The following is a 26,696-nucleotide window of genomic DNA, read 5'->3' as shown; positions in this document are numbered from 1 at the left end:
ACTCTTGCAGGTAATATTCCACAGCAGATTAAATTGCACTTCATGATACTTTTTTTTTCTGTGTCAGGGACCTCAGTTGGTTGGGCTGTAGTGTTCAGAGGGATGCGACAGGATTTTTGTCTTTCCTTAACATTTATGTGGGTTCGTTTTGGTGGGTTTTCTAACCAAGCTAAGTCACAAGAGAAGTGCATCTTAATGGGGGTATTTCATTGTTTGTAATTAAAAATCTTAGTCATAATTTGTAAAACAGGAGTTAATGAAGAGCTGCATGGTGTAGTGTAAGGCGGTCTCTTCTGCAGATTCCCCCTTTCAGGCATTCACAGCCTTATTTTTGCCCACCCAGTTAATATCACTGACTGCGTTAGACTTACTTCTGATTTACACCAGGGTGAGTATATAAAAACCTATGGGGCATTCCAAAGTTCAACAAGTAATTCCTGTCTTTTTAGAACAATGGACTAACACCTTAGACTGTGAGAGGTTTGAGCTTTGGATCCTCTGCCATTACAGTGTCAAAATTTCTGTTTTATTCCTGGCCTGTTTGCTTGAATTGAAGGGTTTATTCTGATGGTGATTAACTTCCGTGTGTTCACATAATCAGACACGTGTGAACTCATAAAATTCCAAGTGTGATATTACATTGCTGGAGGCAACAAAAGCTCAACATGACATGATGTAAAGACATAAATATTCAAATAGGAATACAAAACAAAGAAAAAAATATTATTCTATTCCACTTTCAGACTTTTGATAAAGAAGACACTGTCTGACTGTCTTGTATCAGAGAATTTAATTCAAAGGCGTGCATGAAATGAACCTACAGGATTGGACCCTAAAAGATTAGCATGAAAATATTTTAGGAATATTTCAGTTTTTAAAATCTTTGCAGTGTTCTTTGAAGTGATTTGTTTCCAAGGGAACAACAATCTGCAGAGCTATAGATCTCTTTAATAGTAACATATCACAGGTAAGAAACCTACATTCCCTGGTAGTGTTCATAATTTTTTTTGTTTGTTGGAAAAGTAATTTTTCATTTTTTCCTTATCCTTCACAGTTTCATGTAATTTAATTTCCTTAAGGTATTAAAGGAACTCTTGTCAAAAATAGTACATGTAACACATTTCTGAGCATCATTGATGTAGCTTAGAAAATAAGAAATGTTTAAGGGATTTATTTTGAAACAGAAAGTAACTCACAGGCTGTGCCATGTTGAAATACCATTTCCTCAGGTGCCGTCCTGGCTGGAACAGCTCTGTCTACAGAAGGCTTCAATTCTGTTTAGTTTTTCAGTAACAAACGTAAATCCAGTCAGAGGGGGAAAAAACAAGAAAATGAAAGATTCGTGGGAATTCTGACTTTGCTGGCAAAGCAAATCCACATGGGAAAAATTCTCACTAAGAATTTAAAGCCCAGCTTTTCTGGGTGGTGTCAAAGTATCTAGGTATTGTGTTCTGCTAACCTGTAAAACACAGCCTCACCTCTGTGGGAGCTCTACATAAGTTCCTGTTGGTGGTACAGGGGATCTTTTTGTGGTAAATTAACAACCTAGGTACGGTACTTGGGAATGTTTTATTGGGAGCATGGAGAAGTAAATTCAGCAAGCTGTATATATTTCATACACTACAGCATTACCAATGCATCCCCTCAGCGGGAATGGTTTGGGAGTTTCAGTATAAACAACTATTGCAGAATTTCTTGAATGAAACAGGCGTCTTTATGAAGTGCTGAACACCCATTATTGAAAAATCAGATCTTGCATGAGACATGCTTTTTATCACAGGCAAACTCACTGTTTTTAAAATCTAGATGATGGGCCTGAACTAAAATTAAAATTAACTTATATTGTGTGCTTTTCACACTGTATTTTACAGTGGTATTTTTGAGTTAGACAATGGTAAATGAGTGCGGGTTCATTAGAGTTTTACTTGTTGGATTTCAGTAACTGTTTGTGGTCTTCATGAAATAAAATGTTTAAATTATTAGATTTTAGGAGAACAAGTTCATTTTAGAGGCGACTTCATTGACTTCAGTAGCACTGATCTCAATAGAGTTCAGTTTGATTTACCAAATGTATTATTATTTTATGAGCAAGTTGATCAGAAATTCATGTTAAAGATGCTTCTTTTATAGTTAGAGAGGGAAGAAGAACTCCAAGTATGAATTGTAACTTCTCTGATCATTGGAAGGACTTGTCCTGCATTTGGCACTTAATTAGACATTAACTGGAAATGCTGCTTACTTAGATAGGTTAGTTACAGTTGTGTGTTGGAAGGAAAATGTCTCTCTGTTGGCTGTTTTTATTAGTCTGAAATATTTAGCAATATCAGATAGGGAAAAATTTTATATGTCATGACCAGTTCTTACCTATTGCACTGAACTTTTGAGGACTATTTAAGAGTATGTTCATCAAGATTGTTGGATGTATGCTTAAGATCCTAGAAGAAAAAGGGCCAAGTTACACAGTAATTTTAGCAATCCTGTAGTTTAAAATGAGTGAAGTAAGAAAGCTCTCATTATCAAATCAGTAATAACTAAACTCCCTAATAATAAGAATAGATGTTAGAAAGGGATACCGGTTTATTACTGACTTCACAAGTTTTACTGTATCTTAGCTGTGCTATAAAGAAAAAACACATTTTTCCTCATTAAAAAACCAAATAGCAGTTAATATAAGTTAAAATAAAATAGTTTTCATTTTTAAATAAAACAATGGCTGATTAAAGAAGATATAATAACCATACTGAAGCTTGAGGTATGTTAAGCAATTAGAATATCATACAGATTTTGTTGTGGCATTGTCATGTTCATAGTTCATAGGTGAGTCAAAATGGGCAAAAAACATTCCTTCCATTCCTCGCTCTCTTATTAGAAAAAAAGCTCTTCTAAAAGCACTTCATTACTGAAACAGAAAAGCTAACAAAGCAGACTAGCAAAGCAATTAGCTTATTGATAATATTTAAGCAGTGTTCTTTTTGCTGATTATATTATTTTGAAGTTTCCCACCTGTTGAACTCAATAGAAATTACTTCTTGAAATCACTGAAGTTTAGAAAAGCCGCTTTCCTGTAAATTCATTATAAGGCAGTGGGGAGGATTGTGAATGTGTGGAAGGCTGGGGAGATTCATGCATGTAATTCTGTAAAACAAAATCAATAAAGCTGATGACAGATTAAGTTGCTAAATTTTGTAACACTAGACTACTGTTTGGGTCATCAGCACAGCACTATTGGATTTTCTATGGTTTAATGCTGAAAAACAGGATTATTGATTTTAGGATTTTCAGCGTATCCCCTCTGGGAGTTCTTAAGCAGTCTTTATAATTCTTCACACTTAAGTTGACAACTACAGTGACATAACTGTGTCCTTGCCTTAGTAGTCGTTTTCTAATCATATTGGAAAAGGCTGGAAATGGTTTATAAAATGATTATTCCAGACAAATGGGGGAACAGAAGGGTTGTCAGGATGTCACTTCTTTGTCTGGTGGTCATTGCTACCTGACTGCCATCTTCCCTTGGAATTAACTTACAGTCACAGATTAAGACCTTTGACTGTCATAAATCTGCTTCCCAATATGTTTGACTGGCAGGGGAGTTCACAAGCCGTCCCAATATAAATAGGATTTTAGCACATCAGGTGCTGCTCCGAAGTAAAACGGGCTGTTTTGCAGTCGACTTTGTTGGTGTATATTCATTGCTCCTTTCCCGACCCATGTGTATGCATGCCTGCGTGTGTATGCATGTGTGTGTGTACGTAAAGTAGAAGCTGAGATAGGCTAACAAAATGAACTACTGTATGCAAGAAATATATGAAGTGCACCCAGCTGCTGGTAGCAATTGCTACATGCAGTCCACTGATTATTGCACATATATTGAAGATAATCAGAGTTACAGCAGTTGTGATGCTCAGGTCCTGCACAGTAACAACATATATATGGAACAGGCCTGGGCGGTGAATCAGCCTTATACCTGTAGTTACCCTGGAAACGTGTTTAAAAGCGAGTACTCTGACATGGACATGGCCCTGAATCAGTACAACCAACCTGAATTTTTCACAGAAGAAAAACCTACTTTTTCTCAAGTGCAGTCGCCATCGTACTCTCAGAAGAAAGGTAGGGGCATTTTATTTAAATAACAAAAAAAAAATAATCTCTGTTTTTGTTTTTGTTTTGCTTTAAACTTACAGTTGCATCAGTTGGCTCAGATGCATCTTTGAATGTGAAGGCTGCCTGTTCAAAATTGAAAGCAGCAGTAACATAGGTTGCTAGGTGATTGTAAGGTTTTCGGAGAGCGATGAGGATTTCCAAGCACTTTTTCTTAATATATAAGAGACATTTGCAAGTATATTGCTTTTTTTTCTGCTTTCCTGGGCTATTAAGTTCCTTTGCTATTCACCAGTGAGCTTGATAAGAAAGTTTCTCTCCTGAAATGTCATCATTATATATGCTGCATCTTAAAGCTGTGTTTCTGTTTACATACAAACTGTGTAAGTCCGTGTTTTCAGTAAATGTGAACTCTGTTTGCTCAGCAACTCAGGAAAAAGATTCTGAAAAAAAGGACTGTAAATATGTATGGGAAAATGTGTTTGAGTTACTGTTTTCTGATTGAAAACCACGAGTTTCTGATTATGCAGAGCAAAAAAGACTGAAAATTCAAGAATACATCTATGCAAGAAAGATGACTTTGCATCCAAAAGGCTGATCTAACCAATACATTTGTGAGACAAGTGCAATGTCTGCTCCCTAGGGGTTAAATCATCGCCAGTTTTTAGAATTTATTCTTTTGATTTCAAGTAAGCAAGTGAGATTTAAAAGGAGCCCAAAATACTGACAAACACTTGTAAATGTTTTCAGAGCTGTTTGTTTTGAACTCGGTAACCCAACTTACGCATATGAAGTATACATTCTCTGTGTTTCTTTAAAATCACATTAATAAAGAAAGAAAAAAACTTGTATGTTATACCAAAATAATATCCTTTTCTAATCAGACCAGATTTTCTGTATGCAGTTTTCCAAAATCCAGATGAATCTGATGTAACTAGAGAGATAAAGAAAACACCATTTACTACTTTTGAAGTATCTTTGTAATGAAGAGCAGACTGTTTATTTTTATTAACTACATGGAAAACTGAAGTATTTTCCTCTGGACAGAAAATACTCATTAATTCTTGGTGCAATAGATCTCTGTGATTGATTGAAAGATGTCTTAATTTCATACATTGAACAGCATCATATTTCATAATAAAGATAATTATTTTAAAAATCCTTCTTGGAAGCTGTAACAACATGATCAAATTGTAGGCTAAATGTAGTTGTGGATAATACATGTTTTTGTGTTGTGCAGCATTTTAAATGCTTTTTAAGGCTTTTTTATGTGTTGTTGGGTTTTAATTAATGACTTCATAGCCTTTGTAGAATTCTTCTATTTCTTGTTTTTGGTTAAGGGAAAAGTTTATCTCAGGATTAACTTAGAAAAAATAAAGACTTGCTGTTGCAAAGTCACTGAAGGAGTACATTTTTCATAATGTTAAAGGTTATAAATAATACTTAGTACACCTAGATCAAAGCTTTAAGTTATTTCAGTGCTCAGGCACCCGACATCTGCCCTGTGTAAAGTTTTTGAACTTGTTTGGTTTGAAAGAATACAGAGTTGTTTTTAAAAATGGCTTGTATGCCCTTATTTTCTACCACCTCAGTTTCACTGAGAAATGGCGGTGAATTTCGGAGGAAGCCAGCTCTCTAGCAGGCTTTTAATTGATCATTCACAGAGACTGAGCAATGTGTTTTGGGATTCTTTGAGCCTTATTACTGTGATAATCAATAAAAAGTGGCCTCCCTTCTGTCAAACCTTTGCAAATGTTGAGGTTGTTAAGCAGAAGAGATCTAAACTGCGTGGAACATGTGCATCTTCTCTTTTCTTTTTTTTTTTTTTAATTTCCATCTTTTAAGCAAGCTATCGTAAAACTAACAAATCTTTTAATCCTGTCCTAAGAACAGAAGGCTTTTCACAGGGCATGTGTGTCTGTATTGATCTGGAATTGATTGGGGGAGCAAGTGAGTTTGTTAGAGAAGCCTTGGTAATAGCCCATTAAAGCAAAATTAATTCCCTAAACAGGTGTTCATGAGGAGTCTTGATTGTTGCAGTTGGTATTTTTGTTAGTCCCCTGAAATTTGTTATAATCTCAATAATATGCTGTTCAAATCAGATTGTACTTTACAGTAGCACATGGACTTGTTACTGTTTCCTATCAGAGCTTTTGCTAGTTACTAAATGGTTAAAGTCTTGTTTTCCCTCTGGGAAGAAAAAAAAATCAACATTTTATATGTCGAAAAGCTTGTAATTTGTGAAACGGTATTTAATTACTTCTTTATTTTTATGTCACTTTGAAGGAATTCAGAAAATAACTTGAAAAACAACAACCAAAGACCCCAGCAATGTGTCACTGTCGGGGGGGGGGGGGGGGGAGAGAAACATTTATAAAGCATAGCCAGTTGTTCTAAATATCAGATATTACAGTACATTAAAAACTATTATTTCCTGACTATCTGTCGGAAATTCTGATGAAAAAATTAACTTTTAAAGAAAAGAATTGTAGTCCAGAAAATCAGGCGGTGGAGATGTGGGTTTAGCTTTGCATCTACTTGTTTCTCCATTACCTTTCGTGCTCTTGTGTACACTTTTAAAAGGTGACAGCACAACGTTTGTGCAAGAGCTTACTGTTTTATTAAGGAAGCCCTTTCGGACCTGATCGTGCCCTAGGAAACAGACGGCCACATACACTTTGTTTTCTGTGTAATGCTGTGAAATCTGATAAGCAGAACAGGGCTCATCGTTGTGAGAACAAGGTGCTATTCTCAGTTTTGTCCCAGAGAGCTTAAACTGGAATATTTTTCCCCTCACACAGTGCTGCCAGCCATGGTGAGCTTGCAGCATTGCCTGCTGGATGAGTGATGCTCATGGGGAGCCTATGCCCCCCTGCCCCTGTGCAGAGGCTGTGCAGACAGACAAAAATGTCCCTGGATCTCCTCACACCACCTATGCTGTGAGGAGGAGTATGCAGTGACAGGAGGAGATAATGCAGTTAGGAAGGTACAAAAGAAATATGTACAGGAGTCCAGAAACATCAGTCTCCCCACACTAGATGTCTCCATAGTGTTTTGGACATTTGGACGACATGGGAGAAATGTCTGCAAAGTTAAAACTGGGATGAGAGTTGGCTTTTCACTTTCCTTTGCATGGTAATTTCTCAGACAATCTTAATGAAAGATGTCCACAGGTGTCTGTGAGGTTAGGGTTTAACTTCAGATTCTGTGGGGCAGAGAGCAGTAAGCAGAGGCTGCCCCCCAAAGCAAGGGTTTTGGGGGGAATTCTTGAGATTAGACTGGGGGGCAAATTCTTGAGATTAGGCTGTAGCAGAGCTGGCTTCTCATCCCTGCAGCTTGCCTTGCTTCCCAGATACTAGTGAGATACCCGTGAGGTTAATGCCATGTTTGGAAGGGCTCTTGGTATGGTGGGAGAACAGGACTTTGAAAGTTGTTGTTATTGTTGTTATTTTTATAATTGTATTTGCCATAATTATTTCTCTCTATTTTTTCTCAGGCAATTAAGGTGCAGCTGAGAATATGTAGTGTGTGAGTGCTAGAATATGCAACAGAATTAGCCCAAACTGAGTTCTCAGCAGTGTGAGAACATTAGGGTGCTTTCTAAATAGCTAAGAAAAAGTAACATGAAGCTTATGCCAAAATGTCATCTCATCAATGCAGGGAGTGTGTGTAGATATAATCAATTTACAGAAACACTGAGAATTTGTCATCCTGGCCTTTGCAGTAGAACAGTTCCCAGTATGTTAATGATTATTCAAGCTTAAAAATATTAATTTTGCTCTTGACCACCTATCTAAGAAAATAGCACTAAGAAAAAAATTGCATAATCCATTGCATAAATCATTATGCATTTGCACTTATGTTTCTTTCATAACAAAAGTCAATGGAAAAATGTGTTTTCATCTCCTTTACTGTAACCTTTCCACAACCAAATGAAGGATGAAAAAGTGAAGTAAGTTATACTTTGCTTTGTTCAGTGAGGCTTAGATTTCTAAACAAATAATTTTCTTGCAGTACTAAGATACTGTCTCTAAAAGCATTTAAATTATTTGAGGGGTGGGGAAACTGCATGATCTGACCCTTAAAATTATGTATTTTGTACCTGTAATTGGTAATGGCTGCAGGTACAGTACTGATTGCAGAAGTTTAAGTGACAACACAGTTTGGGCTAAAATGTTTTCAGCACATTCTCTGCAAAAGCACTGTTGATAAGGTTTCTGACTCAGCCTAAGGAGCAGAGCTAATGCACTGAAAAGTCATGGAGAGAAAAGGGACTATAAAATGTTTCAGATTCAGTCATTGCAGAATCTTTTGTCAATTTTAGTAATTTCATAAATCAAAAAATGTCAACAGAGATCAAAATTGAGGACATGCAAGCCAGATAGCTAACAAGAAAAGTGTGAATCAGTGTGAAAAGTGTGCTCAGCAACATTCTCAGTGCTTCCAAGCTCAAAGGAGAAATAAGCCATTTTTCTCAGTGGGAGTAATTTAAAGAAAGTGGGAAACAAGGATCAGTGTATCTGCCCAGCATTTCAGATCAATGTTGATAATAGCACAAATAAGAGTGGAGTATGCTTTTTCTCTGTTGGGTCTATGCTTCCACCAACACTCCATTTAAGCTTTTTCTGCTCAAGTATGTCCAGGATGATGTATGGCTGGTCCTTGTAATTTTTTATAATTTGTAAAGGTGACTATGAAAGCAGTAGAACAGCCGTACAAATTTACATATCAGTTTTAATACAGTTGAGGATTCTCAAGGTAGTAATTAATTTCATCTTTTTCATTTTTGTACTGTAGTGTCTAGTAAGTGAATACCAGCTTACTGGTAAGTCCTATCTCCTCATTTTAGTAAGTGGTCTCTAGTCATGCAAATCATACCAGATGGGAGAAAGAAAGATTTCAGGGAGTATATTTAATACATGACTCTGCCAGTGTATACTGAAAATTAAAGTACTGAATAATGGTCTTGAAGCATAACTGTCCTTCTACAATAGCAAAAAATGGCATTTTCTGCCTTCAAGGTATAAATCTATGGTGGATTAGGAACAAGCTAATAATGAACGTCTGGCAGACAGGCATAGTTTGTTTGCATCAGTGTTACTCATATTCCTGTTTGGTAGTCAAATACCATTTGGTTCTACAATTTTTTTAAGGCGAGGATTAATTCCCTAGGCGAATATCACATTATTTGTACAGATCTGGAGATATAAAGTATGTGCAATGATACTTTAACAAAACTGAAATTGGTTCTTTACTTTTCTCAAAAGATGCTTTTTGTTGTTGATGTTGTTAACGTGTACCAGATACAGAGGAAGAAGAAGCACTATAATTTTTCAGAGTTTTTTTATAATAGAAATAGTTTGCTTTGTTTTGTTGAATGGAGGAATAGGCACTGAGTGTCTTGCTTGTGTCTCTCCAGCCCATTACACTGTGCAGGGTCATATGTGGTGCTGTAAGGCATCATTCCTGCAAATGGTAATTTAAGAGTGCATGCATACAGTATTAATGGAGGAGTACCTCAGATGACTGCATGGAGTAGCAGATTTCCTTCTGTCCTTATGGCTGCTTGGGGCAGACTCATTGTGCATTTTCCTGTTGAAGGGAATTGTTTCCTGCCATGCCTCTACAAAGCTACAGTTGTGATTTAGATCTCTCTCAAGATTGGCTATAATGGATTATATGACATATTCTTCTAGAGAGGGGCAAGTGGTCCTGCTGTGTGCTTAGCCTTGCCAAGACAGTAAGATTAGGCAGACTGGCAGGTGGGAGTCTGGGAACCAAAGGTGTTACTTTAGGCTACAGGGGAAACACAGACATGGCAGATCAAGGTCATTCACTGTTATTCTTCTCTCAAAACAAAGATCCAAGGTGGGCATTGGGATAAACAATGTCAGGTCATACTTGACAGATAATTAATTTAGAAGATCATATGGGATGCAACAAGTGACAGTCCATGAGGATGCTGAATACAGCAGACAGAGACTTGAAACAACAAGGAACAATATTGGTTGTTTTTGTACAATTCAGTGAGGTTGTTGTTGCTCTTGAACAGTTCCTCTTAGATATTTACTTAAAAGGATTTGACCAAGAAATAAAAAATAAATTCTGACCACCTGAAATAGGAACATACCTGATGTTTCCATGAAATGTATCACTAAGTAAATTTATTAGTAAGAAATTTATCAGTAAGAAATTTATCAGCAAGAAATTTATTAGTAAGAGAGCGCGAGGATTACACTGTCCAGACAGCATCTGCTTTTCCACATAGGCATTTTTATTTTTGCTTCAGTGTTATTACACAGACATGAAGCAAAAGTACTTGTTGATATGAGAGACAAGTTACTAATAGTGGTGCCAAGAGTGAGACAAGTCTGTTGCTCTTCTCCTTCCTCAAAACATCTAACAGACAACTCTGCTGCCATCCATGACTTCCCCAAGAATCTCCACTGCGCTATTCATTTCTTCCATGCCGGTACCATGTTTAGAAAAACAATGTTGAATTTCTTCCTGCTAATGCTGTTTCTAACTCTGAGAAGCAGAAAAAATGTACTGTCTGTTTATCTGCATGTCTTTCAAATGAAATTGTATTGAATTTATACAGAGGTCATACAGGATATTTGCCACCACTAGAAATTACTCAGAATGGACATTAGTGTTTGTAAGAACTGAATGTAAATCCACTTACTCCTTTTGCAGTGATGTCCATCTGAATTGTATCTTTTGAAAATACTACCGAAGGTTCATTCTTCCCAGTCTAACTGTTTCTAACCCCATTAGCTGTTAGAAGAAGTGTTAAAAATATGGAAAACTGTAATAGAAAGACAAAATATATGTATCGCACTCTTTTGTTGCCAGTGATTTCTTGGAATAAGAATTTTCTATTCATGTTTCCTGTTCAATCACAAGAAGAGTTCCAGGTGTGTACTTCCCTTGACTCCCTTGGAGTCAATCTGTGGCAGTACTGAATATAATATTTAGGTAGCTTAAGTAGGTGTCACTTAATGCTTCTGATGCAAGAAATTGGCAGTGTGGTTGCATGTAAGGATGCCATTTTTAATGTCTGATTAGGAGTGCCCCGAAGAGATTGTGTGTTCTGCCAGATTGGAAACTTTATATTGGATAAAGTGGCGAAACTCCAGGAAGGAGATGGACAGCAGTGATCACATGCATGACCTACTGTATATATTTAAGGAAGCAGTTTAGACAAGTGGTCTCCTGCTCCTCCAGTAGAACAAGTTGCCATTGCATGAGCAGCACTAACCAGCTTGTATAATTAATGAAATATCACGGCATTTAATTCAAAAACAATTCTTGAGGAAGCTAACCAGGGATACTGAATTTCTGAGGATGCAGTTTGTGCTATGCAAAGACTGTATTTTGTGAATAGCAGTAACCAGCAATAACAAGAAGCCATTGATCTTCATGATACATTTAGGGGAAAATTCTTCATCCCATTGCTGCATCTCCTGCCCACTCTGTCAGCTCTGTGTTGTGTATGTGTTGCATGTGCAGAGGCAGGTGTGAGCAGAGTGGGGGCAGGATGGAGATAATAGCCTCTGCTAATCCCCCACTGACTATTAGGAGTCAGTGATGTAATTAGAGTTGAAACCCTGCTGTCTCTCGTCTCTCAATGTCACATGGCCACCAGTCTATCCAAGCATAACTTGTTCATCATGGAGAAATATAGCCTGAATACAAATCTGCTCTTTTGCTGTCTTGTAGACTGGTTTGATACAACACTGAGATCTTAGCTCATTCCCCCACTCCCCTTCCGGAATATTGGCAGACCTGAGATGCCTGTATCCAGGAATGGCTTCCAAGTACTACTGCTTCCTTCTTTTAGAGAAGAGGATATGTGCTCCTCTATAATTTGAGGTTCTCATAATTATTCTCAAATTAGGCCATACAAATACTTTTTGCCTTCTTTACTTTCTCCTGATTTACTCACCAGACTCCATAAAGTTTAAGCATTTTAAGCTCAGTTAACTTTAAGTGTTTTGTCTAATTTGGACTTATCTTTCTAGAGAGGCTCTGGAAGCATAGCCTTAGGAAGGCATTTGAATTTAAAGTGTTACTGAGCTGACCCTCTGGCATGTTAATTGCAGGAAGATGATGGCCACCCCTCTTGCAGCATCCCTTAACAGCCTTCTGCTGCCCTGAGTCTTGCTGGTTGCCCTCCAAGTGACTGGTGTCCCAAGTCCCCAAGCTGTACCGGCCCATACTGCTGTGAGGGCTTCATAAAGACATTAACCTTCATGTCTAGCCTTATGTGTGGTGCTACAGATGGATTCAGCAAGCTAGTGGTAAGGGATCGTGTTACAGGCAGCTGCATCCAAAGGGCTCTTCTTCATTGCACTGAAAAATTCCACTCAGCTTGCAGTTGATGCAAAACTGGGAGGAGTGGCTGGAACACCAGATGGATGTGCTACCCATTCAAAGCAACCTAGGCAGCCTAGAAAAATGGGATGAGAGGAATCTCTTGGAGTTCATCAAAGGCAAAGGCCAAATTCTGCATGAGGAGAGGAGTAATAAACACAGCAGTGCAGGCCCAACTGGCAGGAAACTGCTCTGCACTGGAGTGCTTGGGGGTTCCTGGTGGGCAGCAAGTTGCATGTAGGCCAGCAGTGTGTTCTTGAAGCAAGGGAGGTAAATGGCATCTGATCTGCTTTTGGAAAATCGTCACCAGCAGCTTGAGGGATGTGATCCTTCCCTTCTGTTGAGCTCTAGTGAAACACATCTGCAGTGTTTGGTCCAGTTCTGGGCTCCCCAATAGAAGAAAGACAAACATCCTGGAGTAAGCCTGGCAAAAGGCCAGAGATGATGAACTGGAGCATCTCTTCTATGAGGAATAACTGAGAAAACTGGGACTCTTCAGCTTGGAGCAGAGAAGGCTCAAAGGGGCATATTAGTGTGTGTGAATATCTGATCCCCCACACTGTAGAACACAGGGTCAGACTCCTCTCAGTCCCCAGTGACAGAACTAGAGAAAATGAGCACAAATAGAAGTACAGGAAATTCCTTCTGAGAATAATAAAATAGTATTTTCTTTTCACTCTGAAGGTGACAGAGCAGAACACTTGCACAGATTGCCCAGAAAGGTTGTGGAGTCTCCATCCCTGGAGATACTCAAAAGCTGTCTGGGCATGGACCTGGACAGCTGGCCCTGTGTTGAGTAGGGGTGTTGGAGTAGTTGACCTCCAGAAGTGGCTTCCAACTTCAGCCATTGTGGGACCCTGTGAAATGTTTATTACTCCACTGATCTTACATAGTTATACATATAGGTGCACTTTCCTCTCTGCCCTCAAAGGGAGTCTGAGATGTCTATGTTACATCTTCACAGTGAGATTTTTCAGAAGGTAAAGTTACAAACTGTAACTCCATTAGTTATGAGTCATGGAAACATTGATTTTGAAAGGTTTGTATTTTACCCTGTTAAAAAGTTGTCTGTGGTTACAATTACTTTTTGCTTGCCATCAGTATTGTTTTGGTTTTTTGCTCAAATTGAAAATATGTTTGTGTTTTCAAAACAAATGTCATTGTCGGAAAAGAACCAAGCATTGCCAATTTTTTTCACAGCAGGAATATTTTCACTGGCTGGATCTGGTAAACCACTTCTGAAGAGAAAATGTCATTCTAACACATACATGTACACACTCACACATACACACATATTTGAATGTCCACATATTTTGCTTTAAATTCAGGCTACATTGAGTGTTCCTGTGGAACATGTCCAGGTCAGGCATGATTAATAAATTTGGGCTATATGTTGCTTGTACCTTTCTGCTTTGAAACAAACCATCTGTCAGTAAATATTTCTTACTACCACGTCCCCCAGTCACACTGAAACCTGCAGTCTCATCTACAGTATACAAGTATATTGAGGTTTTTTCTGATATAGACAGAACATACTGTATGCCTTCACTGCTATTTTATTATTTCACATAAAATCTTTTGAAGTAATGAATATTTTCTGATGTAGGATTTCACTCAGGAGAGAGAAATCATGTTCCAACTTTTCCCTCTTGACCAGTAGACACTGAATCAGTCTGAGGAATAGAAAATCTTATAGGCTGTGTTTAAGTCTGTAAGAGTACAAACTTTTATTCAGGAAATTCGGTGAGTTCAGAAGTATGGTGCTGGTAGACAAGATCTGTGGTGGATTTTAATGCAATCTTTTTATATCAAATGTATCATATAATTTTGTATGGAGTTTACATGCCACATCCTCTTTTTCTTTGCAGGGTACATACCCAGTTACTTAGACAAGGATGAGCTATGTGTAGTATGCGGGGACAAAGCCACCGGATACCATTATCGCTGCATCACTTGCGAAGGTTGCAAGGTAAAGGGCATGGTGGGAAAGTGGGAATCAGAAATAGCTCTCCAGCTCCTCCATTATACAGACTTCCTGAACTGTGCTGTCAAATCAAATAAAGACAGATTAGAAGCTAATAAGAACATCCAGTACTGATGATAAGCTGCATCTGATCATGCTGCTGCTCTTCATATGCATAAGGAATATAGTTGGTTTTTGCCGTGTTTGCTTTTGAAAAGAAAACAAGAAATTTAGACTGGTGTTGCTGCTGTTTACCAGTTAGCTTTTAAATTTCCATTTTTTAAGGTTTCTTTAGCCGTGTTCTCAGCCAGGGTACAACAGCATGTTCCCAGCTACTCCACTGAAGCTGTTTATGCAATAGCTAAGGTTCTGCTTATGGCCATGAGATTAACAGTGTTCCAGTGCCTCTCACCATCCCTGTGAAGAAGCAAAAATCAAAATCCTTTCCACATGCTCATATTACAGTAACATCCATCAATTTGGGAAGCATTGACACCCAATTAAAATAGTTCCAAAAAGATTTTGACTTCTTTAACTTAAGCCTATTGAAATGTGCTTTCAGCCCTAAAATGCATCTCCAAGACTTCATGCAAAATTAAATTTAAAAAGAGATTGCTTTGGGCAAGTAAATAAAAATGGAGTAACACAATCAGACACATCTTACATGATTTCACTTCCATGAATTTGCCTGAATAGCTTGAGATTCTGTAAGAAAGCTATTCTTTCCTGCAGAAAATAAAAAAAAAATTGTTTTTCTAAACAAATGGGACCACACATGTCTTGGGCTGGTGTCATGAGACTAAGCCATGGAAGTCTCATTTTGTTCACCCACAAAGTCTGGAACATTTGGATCTGATATTTTGGGTTTGGATTGGCTTTAGAGCTCTCATTGCAGTAACTCTTGTGTTGAAGTAGTTCTTTTGGTTGTACATCATTTCCCTAAGTTACATTTATGAAATGAACAGAGACCTAAATATCCTATGTATAGCAGATTCATGGTAATACTCATAATGGCTTTATACATATACTTACATACAAAGTATAAAAAAGTACTTATATCTTTAAAAAGAACTACGGAGCTGCACAAGTGGTTCTTTTACACATTTGCATCCTGAATACCAGATGATAACAATACATAACATGTATGGATGCAACTTAATTCAGCTATAATGGGAAGTAAGCAGCACTGGGGCATTATGAAGTATACTTAGCTCTCAGCTCAACAGCTGTAACTGTTGCGAGTTTTCCTGCTCAGACTTTCATTAGTAGTTCAGACTTTCATTAAGTAGTTGTTTTTATGCCTTCCAGCTATTTTAGAGACATATCATACAAATTTGCTTTTATCTTCACATACAGTTCTTCTGTCTGATGTACAATTTAAAATAATGCTTATGCACACAAGGACCTGAGATAACAATTTGCAAAAAGTAATTATTTTCTTGAAGGAGCTGCATACACATTTCAAGCTGTATGATATATCAACAAAGTTGTATGTTTTATCAATACACAATATATATAATAAATTTTCAATTAATTTGATGTTTACTAGTTGCTTCCACTCAAAGTCGCTTTAGTTTTGTAACAAGCATAATCAAGGCTGACAACCAAAGATTTGCTTTGGCAAGTGCTTTCATGAACTTCATCCTCACACATGATTTCTGAAGAGTAAATTGTGAGGAATTTAAACACAAATAAATGAGCAGTGAGTTCTGACATCACTGAAATATTTTTCCTGACTTTACCCATTGCAACTACTGCTATATAGGTGTGTAGCAAAGGAGTTTAGAAAGAGTTGCTCCCTACTATACAATGTGCTTTCTTTTATTGATCAATAACACTTCTGTGGTGAGGTGTTTGGATAGATATAGAGAGCAGCTTCCTTAACATCTATCTGGAGATGAACGAAGAAGGATTTTTTGCATTTTTTTTTTTCTGAGAAATGCAAAGAAATGAGAAGGTGAAATGGGCTGTCTCAACAGAGGTGATGGAGACCCTTGCCAACATAAAGCTACAGCTACATTAAGTGCTGTGCAAGGTTTAGAAAGCAGAAGTTCACTCGCTAAGATTCATTAGAGATTTTTCTATCTCTTGCTTCATAACTATTGATAACCCTGTGACCCTGGTTGTCCACAGCCATCCTAGGTCTTCAGGAAGGGATGGAGCAGATCCTGTCTCTCGGAATTCATCACAGGGTTGAGGACAGAACTGGGTGTTCAGTAGATGAGAGTTTGAGACTTATTCCAAACCCCACATAAGGATATCTTGCCTGTGCTTTCCTGGATTTTATCTTAACACAACTGGTCCCAGTCTTGCAAAGGCTCCCACACAAGCTTTATGCCACTCAGTTTAATTAATATTTCAGGTCTTACCGTAATTAAGGAAGAAGGAGTTGTACTCTTAGCTCAAGCTGAACCTCGTAAGATAAAACTCTAACGAGGACAAGGCTCTTCATTGTTTTCACAGGAGTTAGGAGTACAAGCTGAAATACAGACTTATCTGTACATGTTAATTCAACACTTTGTGTTAAAAGAAATTGCGCACTGCTGTAAGATTTTACTGGGTATTATTTAACATGATTTAAAAACAGACCTTTCGCCTACTGAAGAGACTATTCATTAGACAAAATCCCAGCTGAAGAGACTATTCACAAGGTAAAATCTCACTTGAATTTTGCCGTTGTTTTGACTAAAACCAAAGCCATTCTGAACAGCCTCAGTCAAACAGGACCAGAGTGTAAGTGTGTTCTCTGTGTCAAGGTAATCCTGAGCTGCATTGCTGAATCTAGGCAGTCTCAAATAATGGTGAAACTTGAAATTAAAGTGAAGCCTAAATTTTCTGCTTTACAGCCTATCTTGTTCATATCTTGCAGTCTTGGGGAGTTTATCCAGCCCTTGCAAAAGTCAGTGAGAAAAGTCATGTTGAAATTAATACCAGGATTTTGTCTGTAATGTTTAGAGATAACTTTTATCTGATTTCATCACCTACAGTGATATTTTATGGGGCGTTTGAATGAGTGAATTCAGTGGGATTGCATTAGTTCATGTGGTCTTAGGATCTGTTTAAATTTGCAAGATATATCTGTATTATGATAAGATAGATAGATAGATAGATAGATAGATAGATAGATAGATAGATAGATAGGATAGATAGACAGACGAATCTTTGGTGGTCATGGGGCTTTTGGGGCTTTTGAAATTCTGTGGTAAATACAAATTAAATCTACTTCTCAGAAATACAAATAATTTATAAATTCAGGATCCTTTGAGTTTAGAACCAAACTCAAAGACTGTGTAGACTGTATTTGCAAAATCTTTTTCTTGCACAGATTTGGTTGGTTATTTGGCTTTTATGGAAATAAAGGAGTGGAACTGTCTGTCCTCGATCCTTTAATAGCACAAACACACCACCATTCTTACTATTTGCAGAAGCTGCTTTTTAATTAAAACTATGTGTATGCCTTTCAATATCCTTCAAAATGATTACAGAGTTTGAAAAGGGGCTCAAAAAATACTTCATATACAAGAAAAAAATTAACAGTAAAAAAGTATGACTACAAGAAGACATGTACACAGTATTTGTGTCTCAAGACAGCACTACTTGCACCTTTACTTATCTAAGATGTCTATAAGTCTAATTGTTAAGGAAAATCAAGAGAAATGCCATACACTATAAACTGGTTTGAGAGCTTTGAGAACTTTTGGGAATGAAGTTTGTTATCTTGCATAGCTAGGTACATGCCTAACAAATCAAGCAGCTCCCAATTTTTAAAATTTGCTCAGTGCTAATGCTTTCCTATGTACTTATTTCTTGCACCTAGGGTTTTTTTAGAAGAACCATTCAGAAGAACCTCCATCCAACCTATTCCTGTAAATATGAAGGAAAATGTGTGATAGACAAAGTAACAAGAAATCAGTGCCAGGAATGTCGCTTCAAAAAATGTATCTTTGTTGGCATGGCAACAGATTGTAAGTATATTTTCCTGGTTTTTCTTTATTTTATTTTTTTTTTCAGTGTCTGTGTTTGCCTAAAGTATGTTGATTGATGAAGCTTGTTAAAGTAAAGTAGAAGTGCCAGCCCTTTTCTGGATTTAATAATACCAGGGAATCGCACTCATTACATTAAGCCACTTTCACAGGGCTGTAATTTTTTGTTTATCCTTCATCCTGCTGCACCTTCTCCTGGCCTTACCAAGCTGAGTAACAATAGGAATGTTCACTATTTGGAGGAGAGGAGGGAGAAATGCATCTGGATGGACACTTAGCTTGAGATAAAAACATCTTGTTTAGAAAATTCTGGAGGATGTGAAATTGAATGTCATTGTATGAGTCATCCTGCAGTTGTTTGTTTTATTTTTAGCCCTGAAGAAGTTATCTGCTGCAAAGATTTTGAGTCTTTTCTAAAGAACTAGAAAATATGGCTGTAAGATTAATCCTTAGGGGTCTTCTTTTCCTGCCATTGCACAGGGATTTACACCAATAACTTCAATTACTACAAACGGGAAGAAGTCACGTAAAGCCCCCCAGAAGTCATATAAATCCCCTTGTGCCTTCATGGTTGTTGCCAGTATAATCCTTTGCAGAAGAACTGACAGGAAAACAGGCCCAGTAAACAACAGAATAATATTCTAACTTAGTATTTCATTCATTCATTGTTAATGTAATGTATAACAGTGCCCTCTGTCTAGAGGGAAATAGAATAAAGGGGACAATTTCATTGTGGCCAGGTAGGACCTTCAGGAAAGGGGCTGGATGCCAGTGAAGTGGTGAGCAGAGAGCCCTGGGATCTGTGTATCTGGAGTGACTGGAAGTAATGGGGGTCTACAGGAACACCACTTGTGGGGATCAGGGAAAGAGCCAAAGGCATGTTGACCTATTTGTGTCGTGCTTCAGGCAGATGAGCCTTCTGTGAATAAGTGCTCCCACTTTCTTTGATCCATGTTACCCTCTGCTGGCATCCAAGTACATTTTCTGCACTTCAGAGCAGTGAGTGTGAGCATGCTGATATGACTTCAAAGAAAACAGAAGTGCATCTTTCCCAATATGGATTACTCCAAGTCGATTATAGGAGCACTTGGACACCTCACAAAGCTTTTGCATATTATTTTTATTGGTGGAACAACCCCTTGAGGGCAATGGCAGTATACAAAGCATTACCAGGATGGTAAGTCACTCTTTGCTATCCAGGCTTCTGAGAAAATGAAGTTTGGAGGGAGAAGTAAGAGAACTGTCTCAACTGTGGGTCTTGCCAAGGTACTTCCTTACTGATTAGTTAAGGTGTTTGTAAGCAACTGGTACCTCAGGCACATAAAAGACCAAAGTTCTGGCAGTCTTATGAACTTCCTGTCATTTTTGTCTGTTTTTTCCCCTGCTAGTGGTGTTGGATGACAGCAAGAGGTTGGCAAAGAGGAAGCTGATAGAAGAAAATCGAGAGAAGAGACGTCGGGAAGAGCTGCAGAAAACCATTGGGCACAAACCAGAGCCAACAGATGAGGAATGGGAGCTCATCAAAATTGTTACTGAAGCACATGTGGCCACCAATGCACAAGGAAGCCACTGGAAGCAGAAAAGGAAATTTCTGGTAAGGGCTGTAGCCTTATATGCTGCTCTTAGGGCCAGGTTCTTATTTCTTCTGCAGTGCCTTCCCAGCATTGCAACCCCAGAGAGATTTTATTGCCAGTGTACTGATGTTTGTGAAAAAAGGATGATTTTGTGTAGTTATTACTTCATTTTTCGTGCCTGAACCCCTCAGTGTTTGATCAGACCATGTATTTCAAAAGATAAACAGTGTGTTGCTATGTTAAGGCTTACTTAGCTGGATACTTTTATTGTGCTGTGATAAGAAAAAGTAGAAAAGTTGTTTCTCTCCTGATTGAGAACAGAAGCAGTCTATAATACATACTGTATTTTTTTAATATATTCTATCTTGGGATAGTTGGCTTTACTAGGGACTTCATAAAACATATTGAAAGTGTTAAAACAATATAAAGTTCTAGATGAAAGCTGGTACTTTTGGTTAATAACTCAGGGGTTTTGCCTCTTTTGGTTAATGGTGGATACAGTAATGAAAATAAATTAGGCAAGGAAAATTAATTTCAGTGAGAACAGGATGATGCATACACTATACCATTGGGGTTGCAGCCTACGAAACAACTTGGATTTTCATCCTATAACTAAGGGTCAGAAAATAAACGTTGATTTATGATGCTTGAGCTTAAAAAAGGATTTATTTGATTTTTCTAAATCGATTTTTAAGGGAAATAAGTGCAGAATGCAAAATGCTTCTACCACACAAAAGAGGGATTAGAGACTGCATTTCAGAAATACACAGGAGTCTTTAACAGTCAGGGTATACTAAATCAGATAGAGCACGCTCATCTTTTTGCAAGCCTAGGCTCCTACTGCGTAATTCACCGTGGGAATTTCAACTCACTGTTGAATTGCTCAGAGAAATTATGTATTCAAAGCAGCTGATCTCTTTTATAATGTTAGGGTTTTTTTAATGCCAGTGACACCATCAAAATTTCTATATGAATGGCTTGTGTTCATAGACTCTACAGTCAGGAAACCACAGTCATCACTGGCAAGAACCAAGAGAGCACTTTCCAGGGGTGTTGCACAGCAAGGTGTGAGCAGACCAAGAAGCAGCTGCAGTAGTACTTTTGGTTGCTTAAACAGGAGTGCTGTTCTTCAGGTATCAGCTGGTTTGGGATAAAACCTAGGGAGCTGGAGGTTGGGGCTGGAATGAGCTGTTGAAGAACAGGAGAAACTGACAGTCTGCCCCAGGAGCTATGGATCTGTCCTTATGTGGCTGAGGCTGGTTCTTTGATGACAGGGACTTCATTGGGATCCATTTTACCTCTTCTCCTGTTGAGTTAGGTGGAAGGGGCTCCCCTCCAGTGCGTTAGCTTTAGCTGGCTCTCCTGACTTCCTTTGCCTTTCCCAAGAAAATGCTGTGCTCTTCCTTTTTCTCCATAACAATGGTTTGCGTGGGTTTAAGCATTTGGTCTTTTTTGCTTGGAAGGGATGAAGTTTGTTTATCATGAGCACACAGACAATGTGGTTTAGTTACCCAAGATTCAGGGAGGGAGAGAGCCTAGAAATGAGTTTATTTGAGTTTTTTAGTAGAAAACATCAGATAATTGAGCCCAGTCTTCTTCATTGTTCCTTTACAATTGGTGCTTGCTTTATTAACACATTGCTGAGTTTTTTTCTTGTAAGAAGTTAGATTTGGATTTAGATTAGTTACAGAAGGATCTTTTATGATGTGTTTCTTTAAAAAAGTGGTTGAACACAAGTTTTTATTACAGACAGCACTTTCAGCACCTCCCATGTTTATGTGTCTTATATAAATATCATGGGGCCCATCAGTCTTAAACGTCTGTTTCTCTGGGTTTTATCTAGTTTTTGACCTTAATGTGAACAGAATGAAACCTCTGCATGGTGTTTGGTAGGTATTTGTAATTGCAAAGCCACACTTTAAAAAAAAAACAGCTTTGATGTGCCTGTTTTTAAAATACATTGTGACATTGACCAGCTGCATAAAAACCAAGTGAACAAGTTCAAGTGCAGTTGGAATAAAAAACACTCATTACAGATTCTGCTTGAAACTATTTCATTGAAACCCTCAAAATATGATTTGTTTTTCATTTGGAGAAGCCTTGAGCTGAAATCATGCAACAGGCGATTTTCAATCAAAATTTTACACAGATGAGTTCAAATTCCATTTACATTATCCAGGGCACCTTTAGGTTAGCCTGTTCTTTCTTGCTCATAAGTTGTTTTAGCTTTGCACATAAGTTGTTTTAGCCTTTTGGAAACTGGCCTTGGCAATTGCCTGGGGGGGCCGTGTGATACCTGGCAATCTGTTCTGGGGAGACTTTCCAAGCTTTGAGTGGGTAAAGAGCCTAATTCTTCAAAGCATGCAGCATCTTCTCAAGGTAACATGTCTCCTCAACTCTTTTGCTTTTAGAGAAACTTGAGAGCTATCAGCTGAGAGCTTTCCTGTTAGGAAAAACGTGCCTATGTTTTTAAGCAAAAGATGCATGTGCAGCACCCATAAAATACATAGATACAGACACAAGGAAGAGACTGTGTGCACAACAGCCCAGCTGTCCACAAAGAATGGGTAGAAGCATACCAGTCACCCATTTCTCTGTGCAGTCACTTCTTTCACAAATGCCTTACAAATGAATTCACATTTTGTGACGTAAACTGACTTCACTTATAAAGTAAATAGTGTTGCTTTTTATTTTAGTTTCTTCCATACCAAGTAGGACTTTTTGGAGTATAAAATAGTTGCTCTAAGACGGACTGCTCCTTTAAATGTCTTTGTTTATATCCTTAGCCAGAAGATATTGGGCAGGCACCAATAGTTAATGCCCCAGAAGGTGGGAAAGTGGATTTAGAAGCCTTCAGCCAGTTTACAAAAATTATCACACCAGCGATTACAAGAGTGGTGGATTTTGCCAAAAAGTTGCCTATGTTTTGTGAGGTAAGAAGACTTTCTTGCACTCCTCATTTATATGCCTGTTGTTAAAAACTACTCAAAATACTTTGGCATGGAACTTAAAAATTCAATGTGTCTAAAATTAAAAAAATTAAAGACACTCAAAATCAATGGAACTAGAATAATCTGTATTTTCATGAATTTTCTTTTTCCTGTGATAATTGAAAGCCTGAGTTTCTTAATCTGGAAGTCATTGTGGTTTATTGGGGACTCAAATATGTCTTTAGAGGTGGCCTTGAACAAAGTAAACTAACAAAAAGATACTGTCTAGAAGCATTGCTGATATATTTAATAAAATCTTCCAGCACATGGTTCCCTATGTATCTTCTGGTTCCTTGGCAGGTACAGTATTGTGGAGTTAGGTCTAGACAGTAAAAAATTCTTGACATTCAGGAAAGCACCCCTGTACAGGAGTGGCACTTACCTTACTGGGTTCCCTAGGCGTGGTTTTTCTGAATGGGGAGGTTGTGCATAAAAGAGTCTGTGAAAGCAGTGGATTGTCATTCCAAGTAGATACTCATATGTAAATATACAGTAAATAGACTCAAAGGCTTGGTTGCACATAAGGAATACAGAGGCCTTATGCTGATCTCATTTGTACCAAGGTATCATTTTTATTGTAGGACCAGATGCAATGGCTGATTATATTTTTTTCCTCCAATTTAATAAATGGTATCAGAACTGCAGCCTGAAATAATATTTCAGTCTCAATAATCTAAATAATTTTCATAGAACCATAGAAAGATTTGTGTTGGAAGGGGCCTCAAAAATCATCCAGTTCCAACCCCCCTGCCGTCAGCAGGAACACGTTCCATTTCATCCTTTGAGGTCAACACCCTACCAGAAAGGAAGGATAAGGCAGCCATCAAATTTTACTCTACTGTGGCTGGCAGCTTTATTTTAAAGTCAGTCAGGGAGTGCTATATATGTTCTCTGGCAAGTACAGAATAAGAAGAGGTAAATATCAATAGTAGTCACAGTGTAAATATCTCATCCTGGCCAGCCTCTGCATTGGCACCATCAGTCAAGGAAGCATGAAATGCAGCCAAGCATGAAGATTTTAAAATACAAGGAATATGTCCATAGCTCATGAGCATTTAGTGTCTGAGGGAATCAGTCTCCTCTGATCTGGCATTTGTTGCTGGGAAATTGCAGTGACATACCAAGGTAGTCTTTTTAATTTAGAGAGCTCTGCCAGTCACACACAGACCCCAGTGCACATCTGGCATCTCCTACCCCTCCTGGCTACTATGGACCCACTTGTGTCAGAGCTAGGATGAAGCATGGATGAAGAAGTCAAGGCATCATTGAGCATGACGTCTCTATGTTATGTGGCTCAGCTGGCCAGGCTTTGTTTACAGCTCAGCCACTGTGTAACCCTGACACCTGCCCATGTACAGCAAGATCTGATGGCTGGGTGAGGGACAACTGGGTGAACACAAAGGAGTAGGACAGCTGCTCTCTGAGTTGTCATATAGCACTTCCTGTATCATGAAGAAAATTACAAATGTTTGCTTCTTTTTGAAGGGGCACCCTCCTGTTAACTTTGTTTCCATTATGATTTTTAACCTGTACCTTTTTCTTAGAAGCAACACTGTGTGGGCTGTAGATTTTTTGCAGGAGAAAATACTTCTTTCTTCCATAGGACCTGCAGAGCATTTAAACATTAACTCATTTCATAATTCCAGAAGCTGTCTGAGAATGCAGTAAATCTGTATGAAAGAGGGACATGATAGGGAACATCCGTGGCCACTTATATTTTCATGGCTACTTTTCCTTCTTTTTCACATCTTTGGACAAATGTAGAAGCCAGCAAAGCACTGAGTGCCCAGCTTAGCTTGTGTGCACCCATTGCCCCCCCCCTCAAACCGAGTATCCAATCCCAGACTAATCAAAGTGTAAGGAAAACTTGATTTGCTTCTCAGCATTTCTCCTGTTATTTCCTTCCTGCTTTTCTTTCTGCTTAGAAGATGAGATTGAGGGGAAAGTAATAAGTTTAATGTGAGTTTTAAATGTCAAGGCATCAGTGGTTCCACAGTGGGTGAAGCTGTGTGAATACTCTTTTAGGTCACTCAGCTCAGCTCAGTTCCATGGTGCTGCATGGCACGTGTCCTGCAGAGGTGAGCCCTTCAGGTTCTGCCTTGTGCCTTTTCTCCCTGCAGAGAGAGAGAGGAAAGGAAACATGGCAGAGTTTCAGTCACATTTATTGATCCTGCTACTGGAAGATGCTCTGGTAGCAACACTCAAGTGATGAATGTAGGTAGCATTAAAATCTGCACAGCTGGTAGTAGAACTGATGTTCAAGCCTCATGTCTCTAGTAACTCCTGCTACTGGCAGATAAGACCTGAGGCCTGGCATCTGTGAAACAGGTGTCCCATGTATCCTTCAGAATTAGAAAAGCAGGTGAAAGACAGGCATAGTCAGACTGCCACTACCATAAAGAAGTTTTAAGAAGGATCAAGTAGAAAGAATCACATTCATTTCATGGCTCACAGCTGAGCTTCACAAAATAAAACAGCTGAAGCATCACAAAATATCTTCTCTACTGTTACCTGTTTCTTTTCTACTATTCTTCCTTCTATTTAGAGGCTTGGTGTTTTTTTCAATTCTCTTTTCTTGTCCCTTCTCTCTGCCTTTCTTTCATGTTCTTTTTTTTCATTTCCATTGCTTTTTCCAGTATCTCTTCATGGTTCCTCTCACATATCTATTCTCATTTTAATTTTTTTTAACTCTGTTTCTTTCCCTACTTCAGTCTCTGCTGCCAAACAGTGGAATTGTCATTGGGTAGCAAGACTGCTGCTGTGCCTGTGCAGTCTTCCCCACACTGCTGCTGAGCTGAGGGTCATCTGTAGGGAAACTGATTTGCTCTGAACAGGATGAGTCAATTTTCTTGTGTATTAAACACTTCACACCTGAAGCTGGCATTGGTGGAAAAGTAGCTGCATGACTCAACTCATTTTCCTGACCATGACTAGCTCTGTGCTTAAAACTCTTCTCTAACAGGGAACTGCTTTACGCTTGCATTAGGCAGCTCTGCATCATTTCCCACCAAATCAGTGCACTTGCTTTGCAAGTACACCGTTGCCATGTAAACCTATAGCTCATGGGGTTTTTTTTTTTGAATTGCAAAACAGGTAAATATAATAATTTTATATAAATCAAAAAATAAATGGCTTTTTGCCTCCTTTCAAGCCAAGCAGAAGTGTGTTGCTCTTTCATTTGTGGGACCCTTGCTATTTGCTTACAGTCTCAAAACTCTCTTGGTGGGTTTTGTTATCATTGAATAACCTAAGAAAACATAAGGACATTCTTTATAGAACACGTTCTGCTCACATGTCAGCATCCTGGTTTTAGTCTGTAAATACAGAACCGTGGGACAGCTTGCCTTTGTTAATGGCATGGAAAAGTCACATGCCCTGAAGATCACAGTTTATGCACCAGCTTAAAAGCTGTAGCTATACCATAGATTTTCTGTCTGTCCAGCAATAGTGCAGGGAGAACCACTTTACTAGATTAAGTCTAGATTAATAAATTCTCTGTTGTTAAAATGGGCCGTGAGAATTCCTGCTCCACTGATTGAGGTATATCCTCTAGATATATTTGTTTAAAACACAGTCCACTCTTACAGACCCTCCCAAATGTCTTTCCTTTCCTCTGGTCAGGTAAGAAATAAGTATGGCTGGTAGTGAATTTAACTGGGATGGCTGAGGTCTGCACCAGCCCCAATTATGGTTTATTCTGCTATAAGTTGTA

General features: G+C 38.3%; 1 protein-coding gene across 8 annotated transcripts in view; it reads left to right on the top strand.

Moving 5' to 3' along the window:
• THRB (thyroid hormone receptor beta) overlaps positions 1–26,696 on the top strand; it is a 169,308-nt gene that overhangs the window by 135,090 nt on the left and 7,522 nt on the right. For all 8 annotated transcript variants that reach the window (XM_054514729.1, XM_036405658.2, XM_036405621.2 and 5 more), the window contains 4 exons: positions 14,343–14,443; positions 18,255–18,402; positions 19,809–20,014; positions 22,781–22,927. In XM_054514729.1, coding sequence (XP_054370704.1) covers positions 14,343–14,443; positions 18,255–18,402; positions 19,809–20,014; positions 22,781–22,927 — 602 coding nt within the window. The remainder of the gene's footprint in view (positions 1–14,342; positions 14,444–18,254; positions 18,403–19,808; positions 20,015–22,780; positions 22,928–26,696) is intronic.

Source organism: Molothrus ater, chromosome 1 (genome assembly GCF_012460135.2).
Source record: "Molothrus ater isolate BHLD 08-10-18 breed brown headed cowbird chromosome 1, BPBGC_Mater_1.1, whole genome shotgun sequence".
Lineage (NCBI taxonomy): Eukaryota > Metazoa > Chordata > Aves > Passeriformes > Icteridae > Molothrus > Molothrus ater.
Note: the sequence above shows the minus strand (reverse complement) of the source record. Positions and strands in the feature narration are given on the sequence as shown.